Source organism: Panicum hallii, chromosome 9 (genome assembly GCF_002211085.1).
Source record: "Panicum hallii strain FIL2 chromosome 9, PHallii_v3.1, whole genome shotgun sequence".
NCBI classification, from domain to species: domain Eukaryota; kingdom Viridiplantae; phylum Streptophyta; class Magnoliopsida; order Poales; family Poaceae; genus Panicum; species Panicum hallii.
In genome coordinates, this window is record NC_038050.1 from 5,857,866 (window position 1) to 5,879,400 (window position 21,535).

Consider the following 21,535-nt stretch of genomic DNA (forward strand, 5'->3'; position numbering starts at 1 on the left):
TCGCTTGGCGCGCAGGAATTCTCCGAATCGTCTCGGGGCAAGCCAGAGCCCAGAATGGGGGAACCGCCGAACATATGGTGGCGCAGCGCGGCGACCGTGTGGGCTTCAGGATCCCCAGGTGGTGCCGGTCAACGATGAGCAGATTCGCTCACCTCACGCTCGACAGCGGCCTCCCAATTTTTAAACCGCCAGCCCGACGACCGCCGCGGCCACCGCGTGCGCGCCATGGCACCGAGGTCAAAAGCTAAAGATCATCGCCAGCATCCGGAAGAGAAAAGCATCCGGAGATCCTGCATCCAGCGGCAGCATCTGCACGCCGAGGAACGGATACGCCCGCCTCAGCCCCGAAAGCGGCCTCACCATTTTTAAACTGTTCGCGCGTCGGCGTCGCGCAGCATCCAGCAACCGCCGCCGTAGGCTAGGCGCCACCAACGCGGCGCGCGGCGGCGCTAAAGCCCGGGAACGATCGTTGGGCCTATCGAGAATTCGAGATGGCGTTCAGCGCCCTCGCGCCTCCCTGCGTCGGCGTCGGCGTCGGCTTCGCTCCCTCCTACGCGCCGGGAGCCGCCGCGCACCCCGCAGCGCGGCGCCGCGGCCCGCCCTCCACCGTCCGCTGCGGCGGCGGCTCCCCCGGCGACCCGGACTTCGACAAGAAGGCCTTCCGCCGCGACATCGCCCGCGGCGGCAACTACAACCGCAGGGGCTTCGGGCACAGGGAGGAGACCCGGGGCCGCATGGACCTCCAGTACACAAGTAATAACTAGTAACAAAATCAAAGCTGCCCGCAACTAGCGAGTTCGACGATGGATCACCAGCGAGATGTGCCAGCGCAGCACGTGTTTGATCGGTCGATGCGATGCGTGTGCGTGCAGGCGAGCTGATCGGGAAGGTGGAGGAGAGCGGGGGCGTGTACGCCGCCGAGAGAGGGATGGTGACCGTGAGGCTGGCGGACAAGTACGGCTTCTGCTTCGGCGTCAGGGACGCCGTGCAGCTCGCCTACGAGGCGTGCCAGCAGTTCCCAGACCGCCGCATCTGGCTCACCAACCAGATCATCCACAACCCAACCGTCAGCAAGGTACTATACCATCCAGCATGCTTGCCTGTGAGCTTTCCAACTACAAACTCATCAACGGTGACCATATTGAAATATCTGATCAATCTTTCATGTCGAAAATAATCTCTGACATATCAAATAACCGAAAGCTAATGTGCAATGAACATTTCTGGATTTGCAGAATTTGAAAGAGATGGGGATAGAAATCATTCCGGTTGTTTCCGGTGTTAAAGATCTGGATGTTGTTGAAGAGGGGGATGTCGTCATCTTTCCTTTGTTTGGAGCTTCTGTGGATGAGATGTTCAGGCTAAACAAGAAGAATGTGCAGATAGTTGACACCACCTGCCCTCTGGTTTCAAAGGTACGCATGCCTCTTCCTGATCTGGGGAAAAAAAACACAACACCAAACTGTTTCACTTGGTTTGGAGGGAAAAACACCGCATCAAACTGTTCCACTTGGTTTCAAATTAGGTTTCTCATTGTTCTTCTTTGGTTAATTACTGTTTATCTGGGTGATGGACTGTATGGTTCAATCTTAGGTCGTGAACATGGTAGAAAGGCACAAGAAGGGTGATTACACTTCTATTATCCATGGGAAATATGCCCATGAAGAGACTATCGCTACTGCCTCTTTTGCAGACAGGTACATCATCATGAAGAATATGGCAGAGGTACATCATATCTGATGAGCTTGTATTTCTTCCCTCTCAATAATGCCTTATGTGACAAAGTTTAATAACTAGCCTTTTGGGATGTTATAGGCGAGGTATGTGTGCGATTACATCCTTCAAGGCCAACTGGATGGGTCTAGCTCAACAAAGGAAGAATTTCTTGAGGTGGGGAGTGAGGACAAACAGAATCATGGATGGTTTTACCGGCATTTTAGGATCAAACAGCTAGAACTTACGGAACTGCTTTGCAACTGCAGAAATTCAAAAGTGCTGTATCTCCGTGATTCGATCCTGATTCTGACTTGGAGAAAGTGGGCGTTGTAAATCAAACAACAATGCTGAAAGGAGAAACTGAAGAAATCGGTGAGTTATCTCCCCAGGATCATTGACAGTGATATTCCATCGTTGCACATATTTGTGGATGCCTTCATTTTTGAAATTGTACCACGTTTGAAAATACTGCTGCGTGTTTCAGGACTTCTGGTTAAGAAGACTATGGTGCGCAAGTACGGTGTTGAGAGTGTCGACAAACACTTCATTAGGTTCGACACCATTTGCAATGCCACTCAGGTAACTCTGTAAAAGATAGTCTGCTCATCTGATCCTCAGCGTGCTCCAAGTTTGTTTCTGAATGCCTGGCTATGGATAATGTTGATCACACGCTTTATATATGTCTTGGCAAATCAGGAGAGACAGAATGCAATGTATAAGCTAGTGAAGGAGAAAGTTGACCTCATACTGGTTGTTGGAGGATGGAACTCCAGTAACACCTCTCATCTGCTAGAAATCGGAGAACACTGTGGAATCCCTTCTTACTGGATCGACGGTGAGCGAAGGATCGGAACAGGGAGCAAGATCAGCCACAAGACAAAGGTAACTTGGACACCAGATGCATTTCTATGTTGGCTGATGTGTGTGTACACTCCATGGAGTGCACTGAGTTGAAGCACAAGTGCAGAGTGTAGAGAAGGGTGCCAAGATTCTAGGCATGTGAGATTACAATCCAGTACATCTGTGTGAATTTTGAGTGAATTGCGTTGACAGGATGGCATGGTTGTTGAGAATGAGAACTGGCTGCCCCTGGGACCCATCACAGTTGGAGTCACTTCTGGTGCCTCCACTCCGGACAAGGTAGCATAGGAAATCTAGTTTTTATGCAGCTTTTTCTTTTTTCTTCTTTTTTTTTGGTACATACATTACCTGTTGTGGAAATAGAAATTGGTGTTCTGCTCCAGTCACCAGAGTGTTCAGCAGTTGTAGTACTGTACCGCGTAGCTGACTCCAGATTCCTCGTGCGCAGGTCGCGCTGCAGAAGATGTTTGAGATCAAGCGTCAGGAACTTGACGGAGCATCGTTCGAGCAGCGCCAGCGGTAGGATTTGGCCTGATAGTTAAGGATGGCACGAGGAAGAAGCCGAGCAAGCTCGACGTACATGACTACTTGAGCATGTTTTTCCAGCTGCTTGGATCCCTGATGGCACTCGAAGTTACCACGGAATAAGCCATGTCGTCGTGTCCCTGTAAGAGTTACAGAAACAGTTTTTCGTGCGCGCGTGAGACGCTGAGACTTTGTTTCCTACTACTAGCGTGTGTGCACCGTGCTGTGGGGGAATTTGTTTGGACCGTGAAGCTTGAGGGAAGCAGGCGCATGGAAATCCTGAGGGGCTTGGACATGGAGAGCATCTGAGCATGCCGACATGCTGTGCTCTCATCAGATTGGACTGTGCAAAACGAACCAGGAGCCGGCACCGATCCAGCGCGGCGCTTACCTGCTCAGGCTCCACCGACGCCACTAGTCACGGGCACGATCGGGCTCCCGAGCCGTGCCTGCGGGAGCGGCCGGCGGCACCGATCGCTGGGGAGGCCAGCGCGCAACCATATATACCTGCGCCGCCGCGCTGCAACGGCGCGGGGTTGCTGCCGTGGAAGCTCACCTGGCAGCTGGCGCGCCGCCCTGGCCAGTCTCCGCTCGGGCCGCCGGTGCGGTCGCCCGCAACATTATTGGCATGCCTACGACATTTGAAGCGAGGAGTTTGGGAAGAAACGGCGCGCGAGTCCACCCAAGACTCGGGAGCGGCGGCGCATGCGCCGTGGAGCCCCCCTTTTTTTTCCAGGCACATGTTGTTGAACCCGGCTTCACGTGTCGCGCGGTTTTCAGGTTTCCACCCACGTTGCCGGCAAAGAGGACAGTTCGGTCAGCGTGATAGGCATGTGTTTGGAAGTCGCACCCGCACCGTTTGACCATAAGCATCGCCATCTTGGATTCTGCCTGCTTGTGCCTTATTTTTTCGGTGTCTTAGTAGCTGAAAACTGTTTCTTCCATGCTCACTCCTTAATTTTACCTCAAAAAAAAATACATAACTGGACGAAGCACTGAAGTCACACGTACGCAAAAGGCTGTTGGGACGTGTGACCGACCCGCCGAATTTGTAGCTAATCCTGGTACCACCATACGAAACACAGGGAGGAAAAGCGACCAAAATCGTGGCGATCCGCGCATGCCACCGCCCACGAGTCCCTCTCTCGACACCGCCCTGTCGCAGAGTGCTATCACGAACGTGTCAGCCAGCAGTTCCGCCGTCCAGCGTCTCTTCCACCGGCCCACAGAAATTCAGACCCCCAGCAACAGAAAAGATCGAGCCGCGCGCGCCACCCGGGTCCTCGCACAATTTGGCCGGTCAGGGAAACGTGCCGCCGATGCCCGACCCGACCGGCCGTTCCGGCCTCCTCTCTGGCCTTGGCCCATGCTGACCCGTCGCCTCCGGCTTCTGCAAGAGGACAGGGGCCGGCGGACCTCGCGCGCCACGGAATATCCCTTCCCGTCCCGCCCCACGTGGGCCCGCGGAGTCAGACGGCCGCGGGGTGGGACGGCGAGAGTCGCAGGGATAAGAAAGAGCGCGCGGGGGCCCGAGACATCCCCCCTCCCATTCCTTCGCCGTCCGCCTCCTGGCTCCTCCTGCTGCTTCTCCGCTAGTGCTCCCCCGCGGCAACTCCGCCACGAGGCCCACGCCCGCGATGGCGACCATCACCACGCACCTCCGCTCCGCGCTCCTCGCCCCGGGCGGGCGCCGCGGGCGCCGCCGCGCGCCCTCCTCCGTGCGATGCGACGCCTCCCCGCCGTCCTCCTCGGCGTCCGCGTCGCTCGACCCGGACTTCGACAAGAAGGCCTTCCGCCACAACCTCACCCGGAGCGACAACTACAACCGCAAGGGCTTCGGGCACAAGAAGGAGACGCTCGAGCTCATGAGCCAGGAGTACACCAGTGAGTGCTACTAGTAGCAAAGCTGCGCGAGCCCGCCGCGAGGGGGACGGGGAGGGGACGGCCACCCGATCCGTCGGTTATTGCCCTGATTAGCTCACGAGGGGCGCCGGATTCTGTTTCGCAGGTGATGTGATCAAGACGCTCAAGGAGAACGGCAACCAGCACACCTGGGGCCCCGTCACCGTGAAGCTGGCGGAGGCCTACGGCTTCTGCTGGGGCGTCGAGCGCGCCGTGCAGATCGCCTACGAGGCGCGCAAGCAGTTCCCCGAGGAGCGCATCTGGCTCACCAACGAGATCATCCACAACCCCACCGTCAACAAGGTAACAGCACTACCCGTAATCGCTGAACTCTCCCACTCGTAACCATGGTGATGGGTGTCTCTTACGAGCAGTAGAGATTGTACAAGGGCACAAATAATGAGATTTTGCCTAATTCAGGGATAAAAGGCATAATTGTATTGGTCAACATGTTCACTTTTGAACTCCAGATTCATTAGGTCTCAGTGTTCAAAGCAGAAGTCATAATCTCACCTTTCTTTCTTTTTTTGTTGCGAGATGCCACGTACATAACTGACTTGAATTCTTTTGATTGGATGCGTGCAGAGGTTGGATGAGATGGGTGTAGAAACCATTCCTGTTGATGCGGGTATCAAGGATTTCAATGTTGTTGAAAAAGGCGATGTTGTCGTGTTGCCTGCATTTGGAGCTGCTGTGGAGGAGATGTACACACTGAATGAGAAGAAAGTGCAGATAGTTGATACAACCTGCCCTTGGGTTTCAAAGGTATATTTTCCTTTCAGAGACACCCCTTGTGTTAAGCCCTTTGTCAGTTTGTGCCACTCGGCACTTGTTATTCCTCAAGTGAAAATTTTACTATATCAGTCTGATGAAATTCATCATTCAATATAGGTCTGGAACATGGTCGAAAAGCACAAGAAGAGTGAATACACTTCAATTATTCACGGAAAATATTCCCATGAAGAAACTGTTGCCACTGCTTCTTTTGCAGGAAAGCACATCATTGTGAAGAATATAGCAGAGGTACATCTAATGAGTTTTGTATTCTGCTGTTCTTTCGGACTTTGTATTGAAGGCATCTGAAGATAAGAAAGTTGAAATGTTTACAACTGTAACAGGCAACCTATGTGTGTGATTATATACTTGGTGGCCAACTTGATGGGTCTAGCTCAACAAAAGAGGCGTTCCTTGAGGTGAGGACTGATGACTTTGCTCGGGCTATGTCATTTACTGGCATGTTGGAAAGAAATGGCTAACTAAACTGTTTGATACAATCTGCAGAAATTCAAAAATGCTGTTTCTCCAGGATTTGATCCTGATGTTGATCTTGATAAGGTGGGCATTGCAAATCAAACAACAATGCTTAAAGGAGAAACTGAAGAAATCGGTGGGTTATGATGCCACTCCCTGCTTCCTTTATAGTGCAATAAAAATTGATTTTAGCACACACCCATTCTGATTTTAGTTCTTTATGATTTATAGGGAAACTTGTTGAGAGGACTATGATGCAAAAGCATGGAGTTGAAAATGTCAATGATCACTTCATGGCCTTCAACACAATTTGTGATGCTACTCAGGTAGTGTGCCTTTCCAACAGATATGTCAGTTTGCGCAACCCAAAATCTTCTAGCCCCGACCTTCAACTCTATTTTTGATATTTTGCGATGCATTCCAAAACATAATAGTTTCTTGATTATTTCAGAAAACTGGTTGTTTCTATCTTATCTTGGTTGCTCCATTGCTGAATGAAAGATATTTCTACCTAAGGGAACATCATTCTCACTTTTCAAAGAAGTTTTCGTTCCAAAATTGTCCATATTCATATTTAATGGGCACACCACTGCATGTTCTCATTGATCATGTGGAAGTGGAACTGGAACGGAGTCACCAAAAATACAAACCTCGCACAACCAACACCTACTTCATAAGTACTCTATGCGATATATTTAATAATGGAAGCAGCAATCTTATAGCACTAGTTAATCTTTATGTGAGGCTATAATGTGGATCTTTGGTCTCTGTGTGTGTGAGTGTACCTTGTAATGTAATGTTTAGAGAATGGTAGTATACAGTTGGTGGTAGCAGTTATGTCATTCATGGTCCAATACAGTCCCCTTGCAGCCTGCAAAAGGAAACTGAGACAGCTATATTGCATATCCTTATCTTAAATCAATGTTAAATGGATCATAGCTGATTTAATTTGCTCTATTTTTGGTTTTAGAAAATGTTTCTTTAGGAGATAAATATATGCTTTGACATATGCTATGTTGATATATATATATATATCCATCCATTTGATACCTCAGGAAAGACAAGATGCTATGTATCAGCTGGTGAAGGAGAAAGTTGACCTTATTCTGGTTGTTGGAGGGTGGAACTCCAGTAATACCTCTCATTTGCAAGAAATCGGAGAACTTAGTGGAATTCCATCCTACTGGATTGACAGTGAGCAAAGGATTGGCCCAGGAAACAGGATCAGCTACAAGCTAAATGTACTTCTTAAGCCCTCCACTGACGCTTCTTTATTTAACCAAGATAGTTTTTTTTGGGAAAACAATAGAATTTTGAAGAGATTTTGCGTTGAATAACTAGGAAACCAGAAAAAGGAGAAATTAGAAATTTTACTGAAATTTGGATTGTTTAACAGCATGGTGAACTTGTCGAGAAAGAGAACTGGTTACCTGAGGGGCCTATTACAATTGGTGTTACTTCTGGTGCCTCAACTCCAGACAAGGTAATGTATAGCTGTACGGATCTAGTTTAAGTGCTTCTTTTCTATAGAGTGCTTGTACTAGTGCGCATATTATGCAGAATGGATAAATGTAATCTGTGTAGCAATGATGTGAACGTTCTGCTTATGCAGGTTGTTGAGGATGCGCTTCAGAAGGTATTCGAGATCAAGCGTCAGGAAATTTTGCAGGTTGCCTGAATTCTAAGCAGGAAAAGAGTGTAATAGCTGATGGCTTGGCAAAGGCTAGTAGAACTGTTGCACGGGCAATGCTTGTACAGTAGATAAGAATGTTACGATTTAGGCACGTATTACCACGAGGCACTGCCCTTGTGCTCGGATTTATAGTCTGGTGGAAAAGAAATTGTTGTAATCATTCCTATGGATAACAGTTCCATCAGCTTTTGTGACTTTTTGGCCCTTAAATTAGTGTCAGGGAAGTGCCTCTTCCATATGAAGAAAATCTCACGTGTTAGTTCGTGCATTGAGCTCAGATGCAGGAATTCATGTACCTACACAAGTGCAGAAATGCAGAGTTCCTCTGTATTAAAAGTTTTAGTCCAGTCCAGTCTTGATGTATCACCAGTTGTAGAAGAAATGACATTGAAACGTTCATTACTCTAGTGCTTTTCTTTCATTTCTGCAATTCTGCTATCATACTTTCTCGTATTATTTCTTTACTTAAATACGGGACATGTCAAACTTGCGGAGCTTGATGTCCGATGATGGGTAATGCTTTCACGACCGCTCTGTAAATCTGACGTGCAAATGGGCTCTATGCATGTTATAGGCCTAAAGCAACGAAGCATACCTTCCCAAATCACCAACGAATGTTGCTTCTTGCATTTTACAGATCAGAAATTCAGAGTTGCTATGTTTTCTTTTCTCCATTAGATAGCCTACTTTTGGTTAACCAATTTTTTTTTGTTAAAGTAGTAATGAGTGCTACAGTGCTGCATCGTTAGCTGGGGACTAAAGGCAAGAACAACAACACTAGACCTCAGTACCAGGCGTTCCTGGTCTCCCCTCTCACGAGTCACGTCCACGATCTCACGCACTCCGAGTGCGCCGGCCACCTCATCAGGCCCGCCGCCGTCCTGTTCAGCCGCCCGGCGGCGCGGAGGACGGCCCTGAGGTCGGCGACCTTGGCCCGCTTGGTGCGGCAGCAGTTGGCGTGCACGGTGGCCACCTGCGCCGCGTCGCGGCTGTCCTGGCAGAAGCCGCTGAAGCGCGCCGTCTCCAGGACGCGCGCGCGCACGCCGAGCCGGCGGAACGCGCCGCGCCGCTTCATCCGGTTCAGCACGTCCTGCTCCTTCATCCCCGGCGAGGCCCGCCGCGCCGCGTGCCACTCGTCGAACAGCGCCGCCGTCCGGGCGTTGGACGCCACGAAGAAGAAGCCCGTGTTCAGCTCGTTGCCGACGTAGTCGCGCGCCTCGCCGTTGAACTTGTCGGAGCTGATCAGGAGGTCCTCGCCGTCGCCGACGTCCAGCTTCGGGAACGGGTTCCTCAGCCACATCACGTCCATGTCCTTGCAAAAATCAGCACGCCAAAATCTAAGCTTGTGTCACATCAAGGCGGCGCGCATGAATGATCTCAGGCGTGCGCACAGTGAATATGAAGCTGTAGCCGTGCTTGAGGACGTCGCCGAGGAAGCGGATCCGCCGCCACATCATGCGTATGAAGCCGTCGGACATGTAGAGCTGCTCCGACGAGAGGTCGTCGCCGTCCCGCTGCCGGAGCAGGTAGCACCTGAGGCCGGCGAGGCTCCTGCACCGCCGGAAGGCCTGCCGGTCCATGGCCACGAAGAGGACGTGGTCGATGAGCTGCGCGGTGCCGTCCCCTTCCCTCATGCTCCGCAGGAAGAGGTCGAGCAGGCTGTCCTCCTCCGCGTACGCCTCGTTCAGCACGGTGAGGATCAGCGTCCTGTTCGCGTACGCCGCGCCGCGCAGCGCCACCTCCAGATCGTTGTCGGGAGCGAAGGCGGTCTGGCAATCCATTTTGGCAATGCCAAGAATTAAGCTAGGGTTTAGGGATGATTAGGCTGCAGTGATGACAACCCTGAAAAGGAACTGGTGATTTGAACACTAGAAATTAGACTTGCCGGTGATCGCCGGCGCCATATGTTGTATTTCTGGTCCTTCCCGGCCGGAGAAGACGTCGCGTACGTGCAAACCACGACGACGACGCAGACGGTGGCGAGGGCCACGACACGGCTCAGTGTGCAGTGGTCCGGCCGATCTAGTATCGACGTGCCCATCGGATTGGATCGATTTTGCTCGCCCTTTCTCCTCACCGTCGGAGGAGAGCCTGCTGTAGTTCGATCACCATGGAAGGACGGTGTTTTACCGGCTGGGAACGAGCTAGAAAGCGCGCGGAATCTCATGGATCGGGGTCTGTTAGTTCAGGCTTTATACAAGAAGAGATGTGCATGGGCAGTCATGAGAAGATTGCAGCTGACCTACCCATCTGCACTGACAGTTTATCACGCAAAATTCACCACGAGGTTCCCCAGATCACATACGTCAAATGTACTGAAACGCATGGCGTCGAGTACCCTCCAACGCGCCGGCATGAGGAAATGGCCTGCAGGTTGCTTTGTTAGGCTCCATTCTGGCATTGCAACAAGCTTTTCAAGTCAAACTTCCAGAGCAGCCTCAATGCAACATGATCACACATCGAACCCTCGCGCATTGCCTTCTGAAACGTCCAATAAAAGCAAAAGACGGCTACATCGATTCTATGATGAATTTATCCATAAGAGAGTTAGGCCATAGTATTGACTGTTGGGATCATGGATTTGCTTCAGGCCAACGACACCTAAAAGGCATCAGACACAACACGGGCTCTCATTGAAATGATTCTGTTAAGGATCATGGATTACAACACACATCAACCTTTACATTCCCTTCACTATTTCTGAAGCGAAAACGAAGAATCTACCATCCACCTCCATCTCCCACAACTCCCCTCTTCCAGTCAGACTAACCTTCTAACAAAGAGCCCACACCAACACAGCTTGTACACCAGGCACCCATCTTCAGGCACCTAGGTGAAATGGACCTCCTACTTCCCGTATCCTACAATTGGGAAGTAGTGGATGAAAAGGAAAAAAAGAAGAGAAAACAGTCAATTATACTTTACACAATTGCTGAGCTTCTTCCAGAGCAGCAAGGGAAGAAGCTCGGGAGAAGTTATAGCCAGAAAGATTTCTTCTCGCCATATCCTGTGCACGGAACACCTTTCTCTTCTTCTTCCCTCTTGCTAAAAAGGGTCTGGTCTGAGCAATCCAGACCCGCTCCACAAGCAGTATTGTACAATTCGCATGCAGAGTAGCATACCCGAAGCCTGTTGTCCCCATCCTCGTCACACCGTTGAATCGAGATCTGATTAAGAGGAATTTAATCAGGACAAGTTTATTCATTGCTAGATGACAAATTTGCTAAAGTCACATTAAAACAATATCTAGTATTCTCCAAATGACAAAAGTGATATAATTGATGGCACTAGATAAGGAACATAGTAAGGACAGTCATATGCTAGCAATTAGCTTAAATAGCACCAAAGTTAGCATAAGATACATCCTGACATCTATTTTGTAAACATGCTTATCTAAAGTGCCGCTTGTTGGTTGACTTAAGATGAGATGTGTGCTCTTCCAGTTATTGTTTTTTGTTTCCAGAAACAGTGCGCGGAAGCGCCTAATCTTGAAATGAGTACGCAATGACAAGCTTAAGTTAAAATGTTTGATACAAAGAGTACAGGGAAAATCATGATAACAGAAATGGTGGAAGAAAGCAATACCCAGCAGGCCAGCCGCTTCGCAGCTGCTGCACAGTTGGCATTGTTGAAGAAGTTAAGGAAGGTCCGTCCACTTGGCATCAACCTATTGTAATTTGGCACCAGAACTACAGCTTCAAGCTGTTGTAGTATGCTGAGTTCACTTGGTGCACAATGCTGCCCATCCGAATCTCTAACAAGTACATCATGACACATTGACAGGCTGGGCAGTATTGTAGAACCCTTTTGACATGTGTAGCCCGCATAATCTGAACAACGGAACTCACATTTACCGTTATCGCAAACCCCTCCATGCAAACTACATTGTTCATCACAGACCGCTGCATAAGAAGAAAGGAGGATGTTACTTCTTGTTTACATGAATAAGAACAGAGCAACAATTCTGAGCAAAAACAAAATATAGTTTGCAAACATAGACAGCATAAGGCATGCCATTCATCACACACTTCAAAATCCCTACTGTGACAGCTGTCAAGCAAAATCTTTCACCATGTCATGTATATCACGAATCCAACTCAACAAGCAATGTGTCCATTTAGTAAATAAAAAAATCAGTAGCTAAAACCTCACCTGTTGAACAATCAATCCCTGTCCATCCACTTTGACATTCACAGATCCCATTAGCTTTGCATATACCATGGCCACTGCACTTGTCTGGACAAGATCCTGTTCACCACACCAACAATAGTTAGTGAATTTGTGAGGTATAACCGAATGAATACTACAATATATCAGAAGGCAGCAACTGTGAAATTTTCAACAGCTTTCAAACACCAGAACCTTGCTACATCTCTAAACGCACAATGTTGGTTTTGCAAGAACCAACACATCCTATATAGTTCATATTATAAATAACAAATGACAATATACATGAAGCAAACAACAAAATGCTGCATGCCACTTCTCTCACCTAAACTATTATTCGGTGGTATTGCTTGCATCTAAAAATATCCCTTGAACACCCAATTTATTTATCACATATAAATGCCACTTGAGAATGCCTACAGTCAAATGTTGAGAGCTTTGACCACTCAAATACAAACAAGCACTACAATATGTCATATGGAAATCGATATTTGTAGACTTTTCATTAAAGTAATTCTTTAACGTATAATTTCATGATCTTTACTAACATATTGCTCTGAAACAATGAAAATAACATCGTATCGAAATGGTATTAGTGACTAGAATTATATCTTCATAGGAACAGCAACAGTTTTGACATTAGAGAAGATGCCAAAAAAGAGTGATGTTCAGAAGAAAAAACAAACATCCACTTTGATCGTCGGGGGAATAAAATATACTCACTTCTGCTGCAGTCACGTCCATGAAACCCAGGGAAGCAGTGACAGGTCCCATCGATGCAGTCACCGTTAAAACTACACGATTTGGGACACTGGCCAGTCACAGGGACTGGTACAGTATTACACAACTCATGATACGCCGGGCAAATTAATTCCCCTTCAGCATAAAATAAACTTGTATAAGAAAAAGATATACTGATGTGATACACCTTAGGTAACAACACTCACCATTGAATCCTGGGAACTGAACAGGCCCACCGGATTGTGGACATGACTTCCAGATTCCATCAACAGCAACCTAAACAGCATGAATTTCCAAACACAGGACAAGGTAAACATTAGAAAAAAGTTAGGAAGCTACTTAAGAACAACATCAGATTTTGCGATGTACCTAATTAGGAAAAAGTAAGGAAATAGAAAAACTAATATTGAACTGTTGCAGGGGTGGTCTTGATGTGTACAACTATATTTGTGGTAATCATGATGAATATCGGAAAATAACAAAGGCACTCCAAGAAAAGAAAACTCAGCACTAGAAAAAGACAACAGGATCCAAAGAATGCAAAGTAAACCTAGTGCAGACTGACAGAATGAACTATGAAATATATTCACCTCTAATGAGTTGTTTGTGCAGCGATGCTGATAGCAGCCATTTCCTTGGGTCATAGATCCACGGACAAAGCCCGTTCGCACTAGAGTTGAGGCCATGCACCTGCTTATTAACAAATTTATAATTACAATGCAACTAGTGAATGTAGTTGAACATATATCGAAATTGTAGTCTGTGACCTCACCTTGAATTACTTCCTCGCACTTCACCTAACATTCTGTCAGGTGCCCGTGCGCTATTTACATCAGTGCATGAACCATCGGAATAAGCAACATAATATGTGCAGTAATCTGCTAATGAAGACTGACCACCTGCAAACATCAAATCCCGAACATATATCATATGCAATATAAAAAAGTGCAGCATACTAAATACAGACTTTAATCCAATTCCAATTAAAAAGAGGATAAGAAAGCATGACAGCTCAAGACATCACGACAGGAGACAACTTCCTAGATTAGACAATATCGTGTTTATGTTAAACAGGTACCTTTTGTTATTTAGAAAAACATAGAATGCTGAATCGTGGCCTTATCTCCACAACTCAACCAAATTTTGTACACAATTAGCACAGACAAAAATAAAAAGGGCGCTTATTTGTGACTGGAAGAGTAGGAATGAGTGCAAGAACTAGTAGGGAGTTCAACAAAAGGGGAAAAAACAAACAGGAAGCTTAAATTACTTTCAAGTTTCCACATCACTTAACATCCTTTTTAATGTCAGAAGGTAATCCATGCTACATTTGGGCATACCTTTATTGGCTTGGGGAAAATATTGAGCCCATTTGGGCAAGTCCCCACTATAGTTTACTATAGGGCAGTAACCCTCTGCTTCTCTATTATATGTGCATCCTGATAGTTGAGTTGTGTTGCAGTGGTATGCCCCTTTCCACGAATTGCAAGGAGATATAGCAAACTCTGTTCCCTGATTCCGACCCCAATCTAAATGCTCAGCCATGCTGTAATTAGCTTGATACCATCCACTGTCCTCCAATAATGCTAAAGTCATTCTTGAAACCACCGATCTTGTATCCACTGACCCAGTCATGATCTCATTCATTAAGAGTCTTTTCTCCCAATGTGAACCTAATAGTATACCAAATGTCAAAAAACAATTGAAGGTGTTTGGATACTTGCGTAATACAAATATATATCAGTGAATCCAAGAATCAAACTATAAAGGACACATGCTAGATATCTACCTGAGGTACCCCTGCCTCCCCCATCTTCCAATTCCAACCCAGTGAAGTTTTGGGAAAATGCCTAACATAAGAAAGAAAGGTCAGTTTATATAAAGCATTTTTTCCATATGTAAAGAGCATGGAAATGGGGAAAAAAAGCCACAGCCACAAATGATTCGAAAGATTTAACAGTCTTTCACATCTTTAGTTACAACTTACTCCATAGTGATGTCTGGAGTGCATTACTACTCGAGGTAGGACAACACGAGTAACCATTCTTCCAAGCTTTTCGTCCAAAGTCTGAACAGTAACCTGAACGAACGAGTAGAAAAACATTGAAAGAGGGGAATAATCTATCAAGATAAAGAAAGAATTTCGACGCAGTTTTCATTTTTCAGGCTGTGCTACTCATCAATACAGTGAACATGACATTTTTCGAGTAGAGCAATACTGGGAAACAAGGTCTGGTGCCACGCACTAGTTCCCAAAGCTCCACATGATTCAAACCATTCTTCACAAATCCTGGCCCGATACACTAAGCATGCCATGTTGTGTGGAATTTTATTCTTTTCCTCTAATAAACATTCACAAAGTTATCCATAAACATTTGCAGGCATGCATTTTACCATAAATTCCATGGTGAACTGGTTGCCCAACTGACAGAAGCTTACATGCCTTTCTCAGCTTGCTTACAGTTATCGCATAAAACAAGTCACAATGATTGTTATAGTGTAAACACTCAATAACATCATCTTTCTATATGACAACCAAAAGGTTTTAGCTTAACTTCCAATCCTGCAACTTATAAGCACTTTTATGCTTGAAGCATTTAAACTTTCTCAAGCCCTCTTATTAGGCTCATAGGGTAACTGCCGAATAGCCTATTCAACAAATGGGCTAAGCTGACATCGTCCATCGAATTTTTAGCGCTCTAGTCATGGGGAGTTCTGAGCATTAGGGTCTCTACTCTCTATTAAGCAAAAGAAAATGTATCGCGAGAATAAAGTGAGCAAAGACTTTGCTGAGTACCTGACCACGTCTCCTCTTCCTTTCATCACGAAAATGTGTGAAGGCATGCGGATCAAAGCCTAGAACATGCATGACCTCATGTATTAGAGTAGCTGAAAGTAATGTTTCTGCTTCAGCTGTCAAATGGCGAGGGGCCACATTAACATGTCCTAAAAGCAAATGGAATGTACACATTGGGTCAGAATAACATTATAAGATCCCCCACATTTGAATGTTTGTATGCAAGTGTGTGTTGGTTGACAAACCTGCAATGGCCCGACCCCACTGGTCACGTTCGCAGGCCACAGCCCATGCAAGGGTATTACCTGTCGTCGGTCTAGTTGTTACTAAGAGGACTAAATCAGCATTAGCAACACCATCTGTGATTCAAGAGAGGTTCATATGACAATATAGAGTCAGGCAATCAGAAGGCAAGACTGAGAAAACGACTCATCGTGACGATGTAATACCTTCAACATACGCATGGGGGAGCTGTACACCTCCATCCTGACCACAAGCTGAGTACCCACTGAGCCGCAGGTTCCCCTTGACAGGTTCAACAGCTAGAGCTTTTCTAAACCACTCTACTGTTTGTCCCAGTGCCTGTCAAATGGCTCAAATAACATACAAAACAGAAGTCAAGAACACATGGGGATAGCAAAGTTCCATCTTCTATAACAGTCATCAAGTCAGTTTGGATTGTTTTTAACTGAAACTATAGAGAGGGACAATAAAAGGCACAAGAATTGCACCTTCCGGAGCCGCTGCTTCTTGTCCTCCCCAGCTATGTCCTCAAGGGTGCAATTGTACCAGCAGTCTCCCACCAGTGGTGGATCGCCATGAGGATCACATATAGGGGTTCCTGGTGCTGAAGGTACAGGAGGCTCGCCAAGCTACCAAACAGAAACATCAAAATTAAAGGGTTTATAAACAGCTGCTGACGCAATGAGAAGCTAATGCGACAAACAGACCTTCACGATGTCACCAACTCTTTTACAATCCCGGTCAGGCGAGTGCCCGACAGCATCATAATTGAGGTATATGCGTATTGGCTTCCTGACATTCCTCTGTGGAGCACGCGAAGACGACAAACTCAACAAGTGTCGTCCTCTTACGTGCTCCGCTTTTTCCTGAGACTCATGGTACACTTGTGGCATGACAGAGTACTCCTTCCTCCCAGCTCGCCGCCGCTGATGCAGTATCTCGTCATGGATGCAAGAGTGGCTAAGGTAAACATCCTTTTCTCCAGCTTCCACGTCTTGCGGAAACAATGCTTTGCTTTCGCCAGAATCCGCACCAGCTCCTTGAGTACAGACTAGAATCAACACAATCTGCAGCAAGAGAAAAGAATGAAAGGAAATCGTAAAGATCAATACAAAAGCGCAGCTCCTTTCAGAGGCACTTGACCGCAACCTATAGGAACCCATAAATATTCGCAACTTGAGAAGGCAAACATCAAGAAATCCACCAAAAATGATCAGACTCTGATGTAACTATACTTGGCTGTGGCCCAAACATCCAAAAATAGCTCCGAGAGAAACACTTCTTGCCCCCAACAGTGCGGAGCAAAACAGTAAAACCCTACGCAGCAGCAACAGCAAGTCGAATCTCCCAAATCAGCCTCAGAGCACGAGACGCGCATCAGCCCATACCAAATCCGCCCAGAGCCGGCTCAAACCCCCGCAATTTCCCGGCCATTTCGCCCCAAATCCACCAGCTCCGTGCACCCCGCTCCCGACGCCCGCCCGCACCGGATCGGGGCAGCAGCTCACCTCGACGCTGACGAGCCAAAGCACCCTCCCGCGCCCGCCGCGCGGCGGTGCCCCGCTCTCCATGTTCGCAGCCGCCGCCCGCAGCGCCCCGCCGCTCCCATTCACGGCCCCGCAGGCGACGCCGCGGCCGCGAGCCACCGCCTCATCGTCCCGCGCGAAAATCCCAACCCCTCCCCGCCCCCGCCTTCACGCCCGCGCCGCCCCGCCTGGAGCGGGGCCCACCGCGCCCTCCTCGAGCCCCCACCTCGGGACCCGCGCCCCGAGCGCGAGCGCAACCACCGCCGCGCCTCGCCCGGCGGCCGGCCGCTGGGGCGGATCGATGCCGCCCGGAGCGATTAGGGTTCGGTGCCGCCCCCCGGGAGCTGCCCGCCCGACGCGCAGAGGGAGGGAGGCAGGAGGCGACGCGGGGGAGAGGTGAGGTGTGCGGGAGTGGTGGTGGATTTAGTCGTGAAGGCTACTAGCAGCCGTGGGGGCAGTGAGGAGGGGAGAAAGGCACGCAGGGGCAGCGCCAGGAGCCAGCCAGCCAGCCAGCAGAGCCGCGAGATATTATTAAACCGGGAAAAACGAATTAACCGCAATTAATTATCCCTTCCCCCCCTCCTCCTCTCGCTGCCCGGTAGGGCTTCACGGCCGCGGCGTTTTGCACCCGGGGGGTGGAGTTACGAGAGAGGGCGCGGGGTCGGGGCCTATTTACGGCCGCGTGCCACCGGTCCGTCCGGCCGTTCGGTAGCCGCGCGCACGGGTCTTCGGGCGGGGGACTCGGACGGAGGCGCCGCCAGCCTCGGTTCGTCGTACCGTTGCGGAGGCGAGTCGGCAGCGGTGGCAGCAGCCTCCCACCCGTTTGAACGAACGAATGTGAATGAAGTCTCGCTTGCCATCTCGTTCGGCGGATTCCGTTGAGCGCCCCCTAACTTCCTGTCCTTTTTTCAGAGACGGGAGCAGCACGAAATCCCCTGACGGTGAGGTCGTACTCCACCAGTGTCTTTTTTGGCAAACTACTCCTGCTGCCGCGCTTAAATGGGCCGTTGATTGATCGGCCGGCCTTCTGAGGGGAGGAGTTGAATCAGGTACGAGCACGCCCAGGTTCTACGCGAGCCGTATGAATTCGTAATGAGCTCGTGCCCCGTACAGGTAGGTGTACGCGCGCGTGCTTGGCTTGGGGGTTTTCCCTCTGTCTATCTATCCTGACGAGTCCCATCACGACGAGTGGCAACGCCACGCCTCGCGAGTCGCGACTCGCCTGCACCACCACCGGCGGCCGGCCACCGGGCGCCATCGCCGATCACCGTGACGGCCGCGTGGCCGAGACCCGTTCCCGCCACCGCGCGCTCGAGGGGAGGCGTGGGCTGAGTGAATGATGCGGGGCACTGAGCTGGACGACGACGGGCTGGCGAGCGAGCGGACGGTTGGGTCGGCTCGGCTGCGCTGCGTTGCATCAAATCAGCGTCACCGAACAGAGACACGGCGCCGTTGCGGGCCACCTAACCCAACCACGCCTAATCTAACGCAACCACTCCGCCCCCCTCGGTGGTCAAACCCGCCGCTGCCAAATGTCGCCGGCTCGCCGGCCTGCCGAGCACTGGCGCGATCCTGCGGCATTTTCTACGGCCCGCAGGTGAGCCGCGTGTACTAGTGAAAAAACGGCAGGGATCTGGATCGGTGGTGCGCTCACGTGGCCCACTAGACTGCCTTATCCGGCTATGTTGGCCGCGGGATTTGATGATTAAAATTGATTTGCTGCGTTAAGGTAGCACGGCCGCGGAAGTCAAAGTGTTAGGCGTCCTAGTCGTAGCTCGGCCGGCCAACGGCCAACCGGTGGATACTGGATGCCGTGGTCTCAAGGGTGACGCCTGGTTGGAGACGGAGGATCAAGCTGGATCCTAGGGCAGGAAGGAGGATGTTGATTGTTGAAGTTGAATGCTGTGGTGGTGGTGTGTGTTTTGTTCCGGTTTTGGTCGAGCTGCTTGCTGCCGTTGTGTAATGGTGGTAATGGTTGCGGCAGCGGCTGTTGTTCCAAGGCCTTTGCGGTTAAGAATATTGTACTCGGAAGTGGCAGGCAGGTTTGAAGAAGCGAGTACTTGTTTAGGAAAATTAAATAAGCATGCAACATATGGAAGGAAGGGACATACAGAATAGCAAGCCAGAATACTGGGGAGAAAAAGAATAGCAAGCCAGAAAAGGGAGAAAAATATCAAGAGGACTGATGTCTGAGCCAAGTTCGAACTGGGGACCTTTTGGTGTGTGAGACTAACGTGATAACCAACCACACCACCCGGAGAACCTGATTAAAAAGTTTCACAAAACTATTTTAACATAGACTTCATGCACCTGTCATAGCAAATGATGAGCCACACAATTGCTGCGTGGGATATCTTCCAGGTACTCGTGGATAGCGAGTCGTTTTTTTATTAAAAAATTGGCCTTCAAGGCTTGGCTTCAACCAGTATGCATCTTACACAAAGCGCCATAGCTATAGCAATTAGCAAGAACCGGAGGAAGGCTGTCAGAACTTCAGCACCCTTGTCCTGGCCATTGACTACTTGTTCTTGTCAAGCCACTCGAGGATCCGTTTCTCCGACTCCGTGCGCTCCTCCTCTTTCTTCTCTCTGGCCGGGCCCTCGATGAGCCCGAAGTAGTCCATGTAATTCCGCTTGTAGTAGTCATCCAGCCTCTGGAACATGAGAAACGCAGCGGAGATCATTGGCAGCGTATTTTTAGTTTTTATTAGAAGGAAAAATGACGGCTGCCCTTTGGACCATCGTTGGCAGTTCATATGAATGACATCGTCAGTCGATATTTCCTATGTCAGTTCACGTTTGCATGAGGAAAAACCTACCAACTTCTGAATTGTTATGGATGTGGGGGGAAACTTTGAACCTCGACTTGTTTCAGAATTGTAGATTACGAAGATGCACAGCAACATGAAACTTCATGCTCGAATGAGAAGTTTCCTGAAGTTAGCGTCTGCAAAACTTTAGCTTCGGCCTGCAACTAGCACAGAGGTTCCCTTCCATTTCCAGTCATGAGACATTTACTTCAGCCTTAAGAGCCAACGAACTATTCAGTATTCACTGGGAAATAGTATTTCCACTCATGTTCCTAGACTAGTAAAAGTTTATTCTGATACTTCCGGTTTCCTTTGCTTAAATCCGTAGTCAGTCTTGCTCAAAAGTCGCCTTGTTTACTCGGGAATAGCGAGTTGTGACATGACTCAGCCATTTTTCTCAATCAATTGGGAATTGGGATAGTGATGGGATACTAAGGAAAAAGGAACTGAAAGAAGGCAGCGTACCTCCTTGTCATTCTTCTCTTTGTTGTCCTTTGATTTCTTCAGATACTCTGCGTGTACGAACCCACAAGCTAAATTGTTGATACACCCAAGGTGGATAGCAAATCAACCGTTGATATTTCTAGGCTACTACTAGCTCAAAGCTCGAAAAGTCTGATCAGTTTGGTGCTCACCTTGCAGTAGAGCCTTCCTTGATTCACTGCCGTCGGGTATGGCGGCAGTGGATGTCAGCAACGTCAGAAGGGACCTCCTGCTAATTCCGTTCCTCTGAGCCAAGGTGACGGCTTGCTGGAGATGCTTCGCCGCTGACCGATGAAAGGATGAAGCTGCAGCGACCGGGCTTCTGATTGGATCCATCAGTCTCCCTTGGGGCCGAGCCACCGCTAGATGCTGGTAAGCTGCTAGATATTTGCAAGTCCTGAGGAACGGAAGGCCACAGGTTTTTCTGGATGGAAACGGGCAGGGACATCTCCACTGCAGCTTGGATTTTTTTTTAAACCAAACAGTCAGAACAGCAGCCGATTATATTGAAAAAGCAAACAACATCCAGATTGGGCACCACAGTAACCAACAACGACACCATCACCGACCAACACGACCGCACAACTCACAACTCCTCCCAACTCGACTAATAACAACCGGTTGGATCGAGACATCAACACGGTTGCGTAACTCAACTCGACTCTGCTCAAAACCACCACGCTGCTATACTAGATATTTGTAAGTAAGTCCCGAGGAACGGAAGGTCACAGGTTTTTCTCGATGGAAACGGGCAGGGACATCTCCGGTACAGCTTGGATTTTGGGCAAGGTTGAGACTGAGGCTGATTGGGCACAGGATAC

The 21,535-nt window shown here is 48.9% G+C and overlaps 4 protein-coding genes and 1 pseudogene across 4 annotated transcripts; 2 read left to right on the forward strand and 3 right to left on the reverse strand.

The window, feature by feature from the left end:
* Window positions 1-491: 491 nt before the first annotated feature.
* On the forward strand, window positions 492-3,497 carry LOC112877311 (annotated as a pseudogene).
* Window positions 3,498-4,629: 1,132 nt separating this feature from the next.
* Window positions 4,630-8,350, forward strand: LOC112876297 (4-hydroxy-3-methylbut-2-enyl diphosphate reductase, chloroplastic). The gene is made up of 10 exons (XM_025940374.1): window positions 4,630-4,986; window positions 5,111-5,307; window positions 5,590-5,769; window positions 5,896-6,027; window positions 6,123-6,197; window positions 6,286-6,391; window positions 6,487-6,581; window positions 7,311-7,496; window positions 7,652-7,738; window positions 7,868-8,350. The coding sequence occupies exons 1-10, from the start codon at window positions 4,740-4,742 to the stop codon at window positions 7,931-7,933; spliced, it is 1,371 nt and encodes a 456-aa protein (XP_025796159.1). The 5' UTR covers window positions 4,630-4,739; the 3' UTR covers window positions 7,934-8,350.
* Window positions 8,351-8,768: 418 nt separating this feature from the next.
* On the reverse strand, window positions 8,769-9,989 carry LOC112877335 (uncharacterized protein At1g28695-like). Its single transcript, XM_025941628.1, has 3 exons — window positions 9,834-9,989; window positions 9,340-9,717; window positions 8,769-9,260 (listed from the first exon to the last, which is right to left on the reverse strand). Exons 1-3 carry the CDS (start codon window positions 9,987-9,989, stop codon window positions 8,769-8,771), a joined length of 1,026 nt encoding a protein of 341 aa, XP_025797413.1.
* Window positions 9,990-10,528: 539 nt separating this feature from the next.
* LOC112874861 lies at window positions 10,529-17,919 on the reverse strand. The gene is made up of 16 exons (XM_025938423.1): window positions 17,405-17,919; window positions 16,604-16,963; window positions 16,385-16,525; window positions 16,103-16,235; window positions 15,899-16,012; window positions 15,654-15,802; window positions 14,844-14,936; window positions 14,646-14,706; window positions 14,197-14,529; window positions 13,629-13,755; window positions 13,447-13,546; window positions 13,063-13,132; window positions 12,839-12,991; window positions 12,101-12,196; window positions 11,534-11,850; window positions 10,529-11,115 (listed from the first exon to the last, which is right to left on the reverse strand). The coding sequence occupies exons 1-16, from the start codon at window positions 17,465-17,467 to the stop codon at window positions 10,924-10,926; spliced, it is 2,502 nt and encodes an 833-aa protein (XP_025794208.1). The 5' UTR covers window positions 17,468-17,919; the 3' UTR covers window positions 10,529-10,923.
* A 1,854-nt stretch (window positions 17,920-19,773) lies between these two features.
* Window positions 19,774-21,184, reverse strand: LOC112873561. Its single transcript, XM_025936559.1, has 3 exons — window positions 20,867-21,184; window positions 20,697-20,743; window positions 19,774-20,075 (listed from the first exon to the last, which is right to left on the reverse strand). Exons 1-3 carry the CDS (start codon window positions 21,048-21,050, stop codon window positions 19,941-19,943), a joined length of 366 nt encoding a protein of 121 aa, XP_025792344.1. The 5' UTR covers window positions 21,051-21,184; the 3' UTR covers window positions 19,774-19,940.
* Between the last annotated feature and the right edge of the window lie 351 nt (window positions 21,185-21,535).

Excerpts from the sequence above, each read along its gene's own strand:
- LOC112876297 (XM_025940374.1), top strand. The coding sequence starts at position 4,740 with ATGGCGACCATCACCACGCACCTCCGCTCCGCGCTCCTCGCCCCGGGC. Across the intron at positions 6,198-6,285 it reads CAAAAGAGGCGTTCCTTGAG|AAATTCAAAAATGCTGTTTC; the intron begins GTGAGGACTGAT and ends TACAATCTGCAG. Across the intron at positions 7,739-7,867 it reads GTGCCTCAACTCCAGACAAG|GTTGTTGAGGATGCGCTTCA; the intron begins GTAATGTATAGC and ends CTGCTTATGCAG.
- LOC112877335 (XM_025941628.1), bottom strand. The coding sequence starts at position 9,989 with ATGGGCACGTCGATACTAGATCGGCCGGACCACTGCACACTGAGCCGT. Across the intron at positions 9,718-9,833 it reads TATGGCGCCGGCGATCACCG|ACCGCCTTCGCTCCCGACAA; the intron begins GCAAGTCTAATT and ends ATGGATTGCCAG. Across the intron at positions 9,261-9,339 it reads GCTACAGCTTCATATTCACT|GACATGGACGTGATGTGGCT; the intron begins GTGCGCACGCCT and ends GATTTTTGCAAG.
- LOC112874861 (XM_025938423.1), bottom strand. The coding sequence starts at position 17,467 with ATGGAGAGCGGGGCACCGCCGCGCGGCGGGCGCGGGAGGGTGCTTTGG. Across the intron at positions 14,937-15,653 it reads GGAAGAGGAGACGTGGTCAG|GTTACTGTTCAGACTTTGGA; the intron begins GTACTCAGCAAA and ends TCGTTCGTTCAG. Across the intron at positions 11,851-12,100 it reads AGGGATTGATTGTTCAACAG|CGGTCTGTGATGAACAATGT; the intron begins GTGAGGTTTTAG and ends CTTCTTATGCAG.
- LOC112873561 (XM_025936559.1), bottom strand. The coding sequence starts at position 21,050 with ATGGATCCAATCAGAAGCCCGGTCGCTGCAGCTTCATCCTTTCATCGG. Across the intron at positions 20,744-20,866 it reads AAGGAAGGCTCTACTGCAAG|AGTATCTGAAGAAATCAAAG; the intron begins GTGAGCACCAAA and ends TCGTACACGCAG. Across the intron at positions 20,076-20,696 it reads AAGAGAAGAATGACAAGGAG|AGGCTGGATGACTACTACAA; the intron begins GTACGCTGCCTT and ends CTCATGTTCCAG.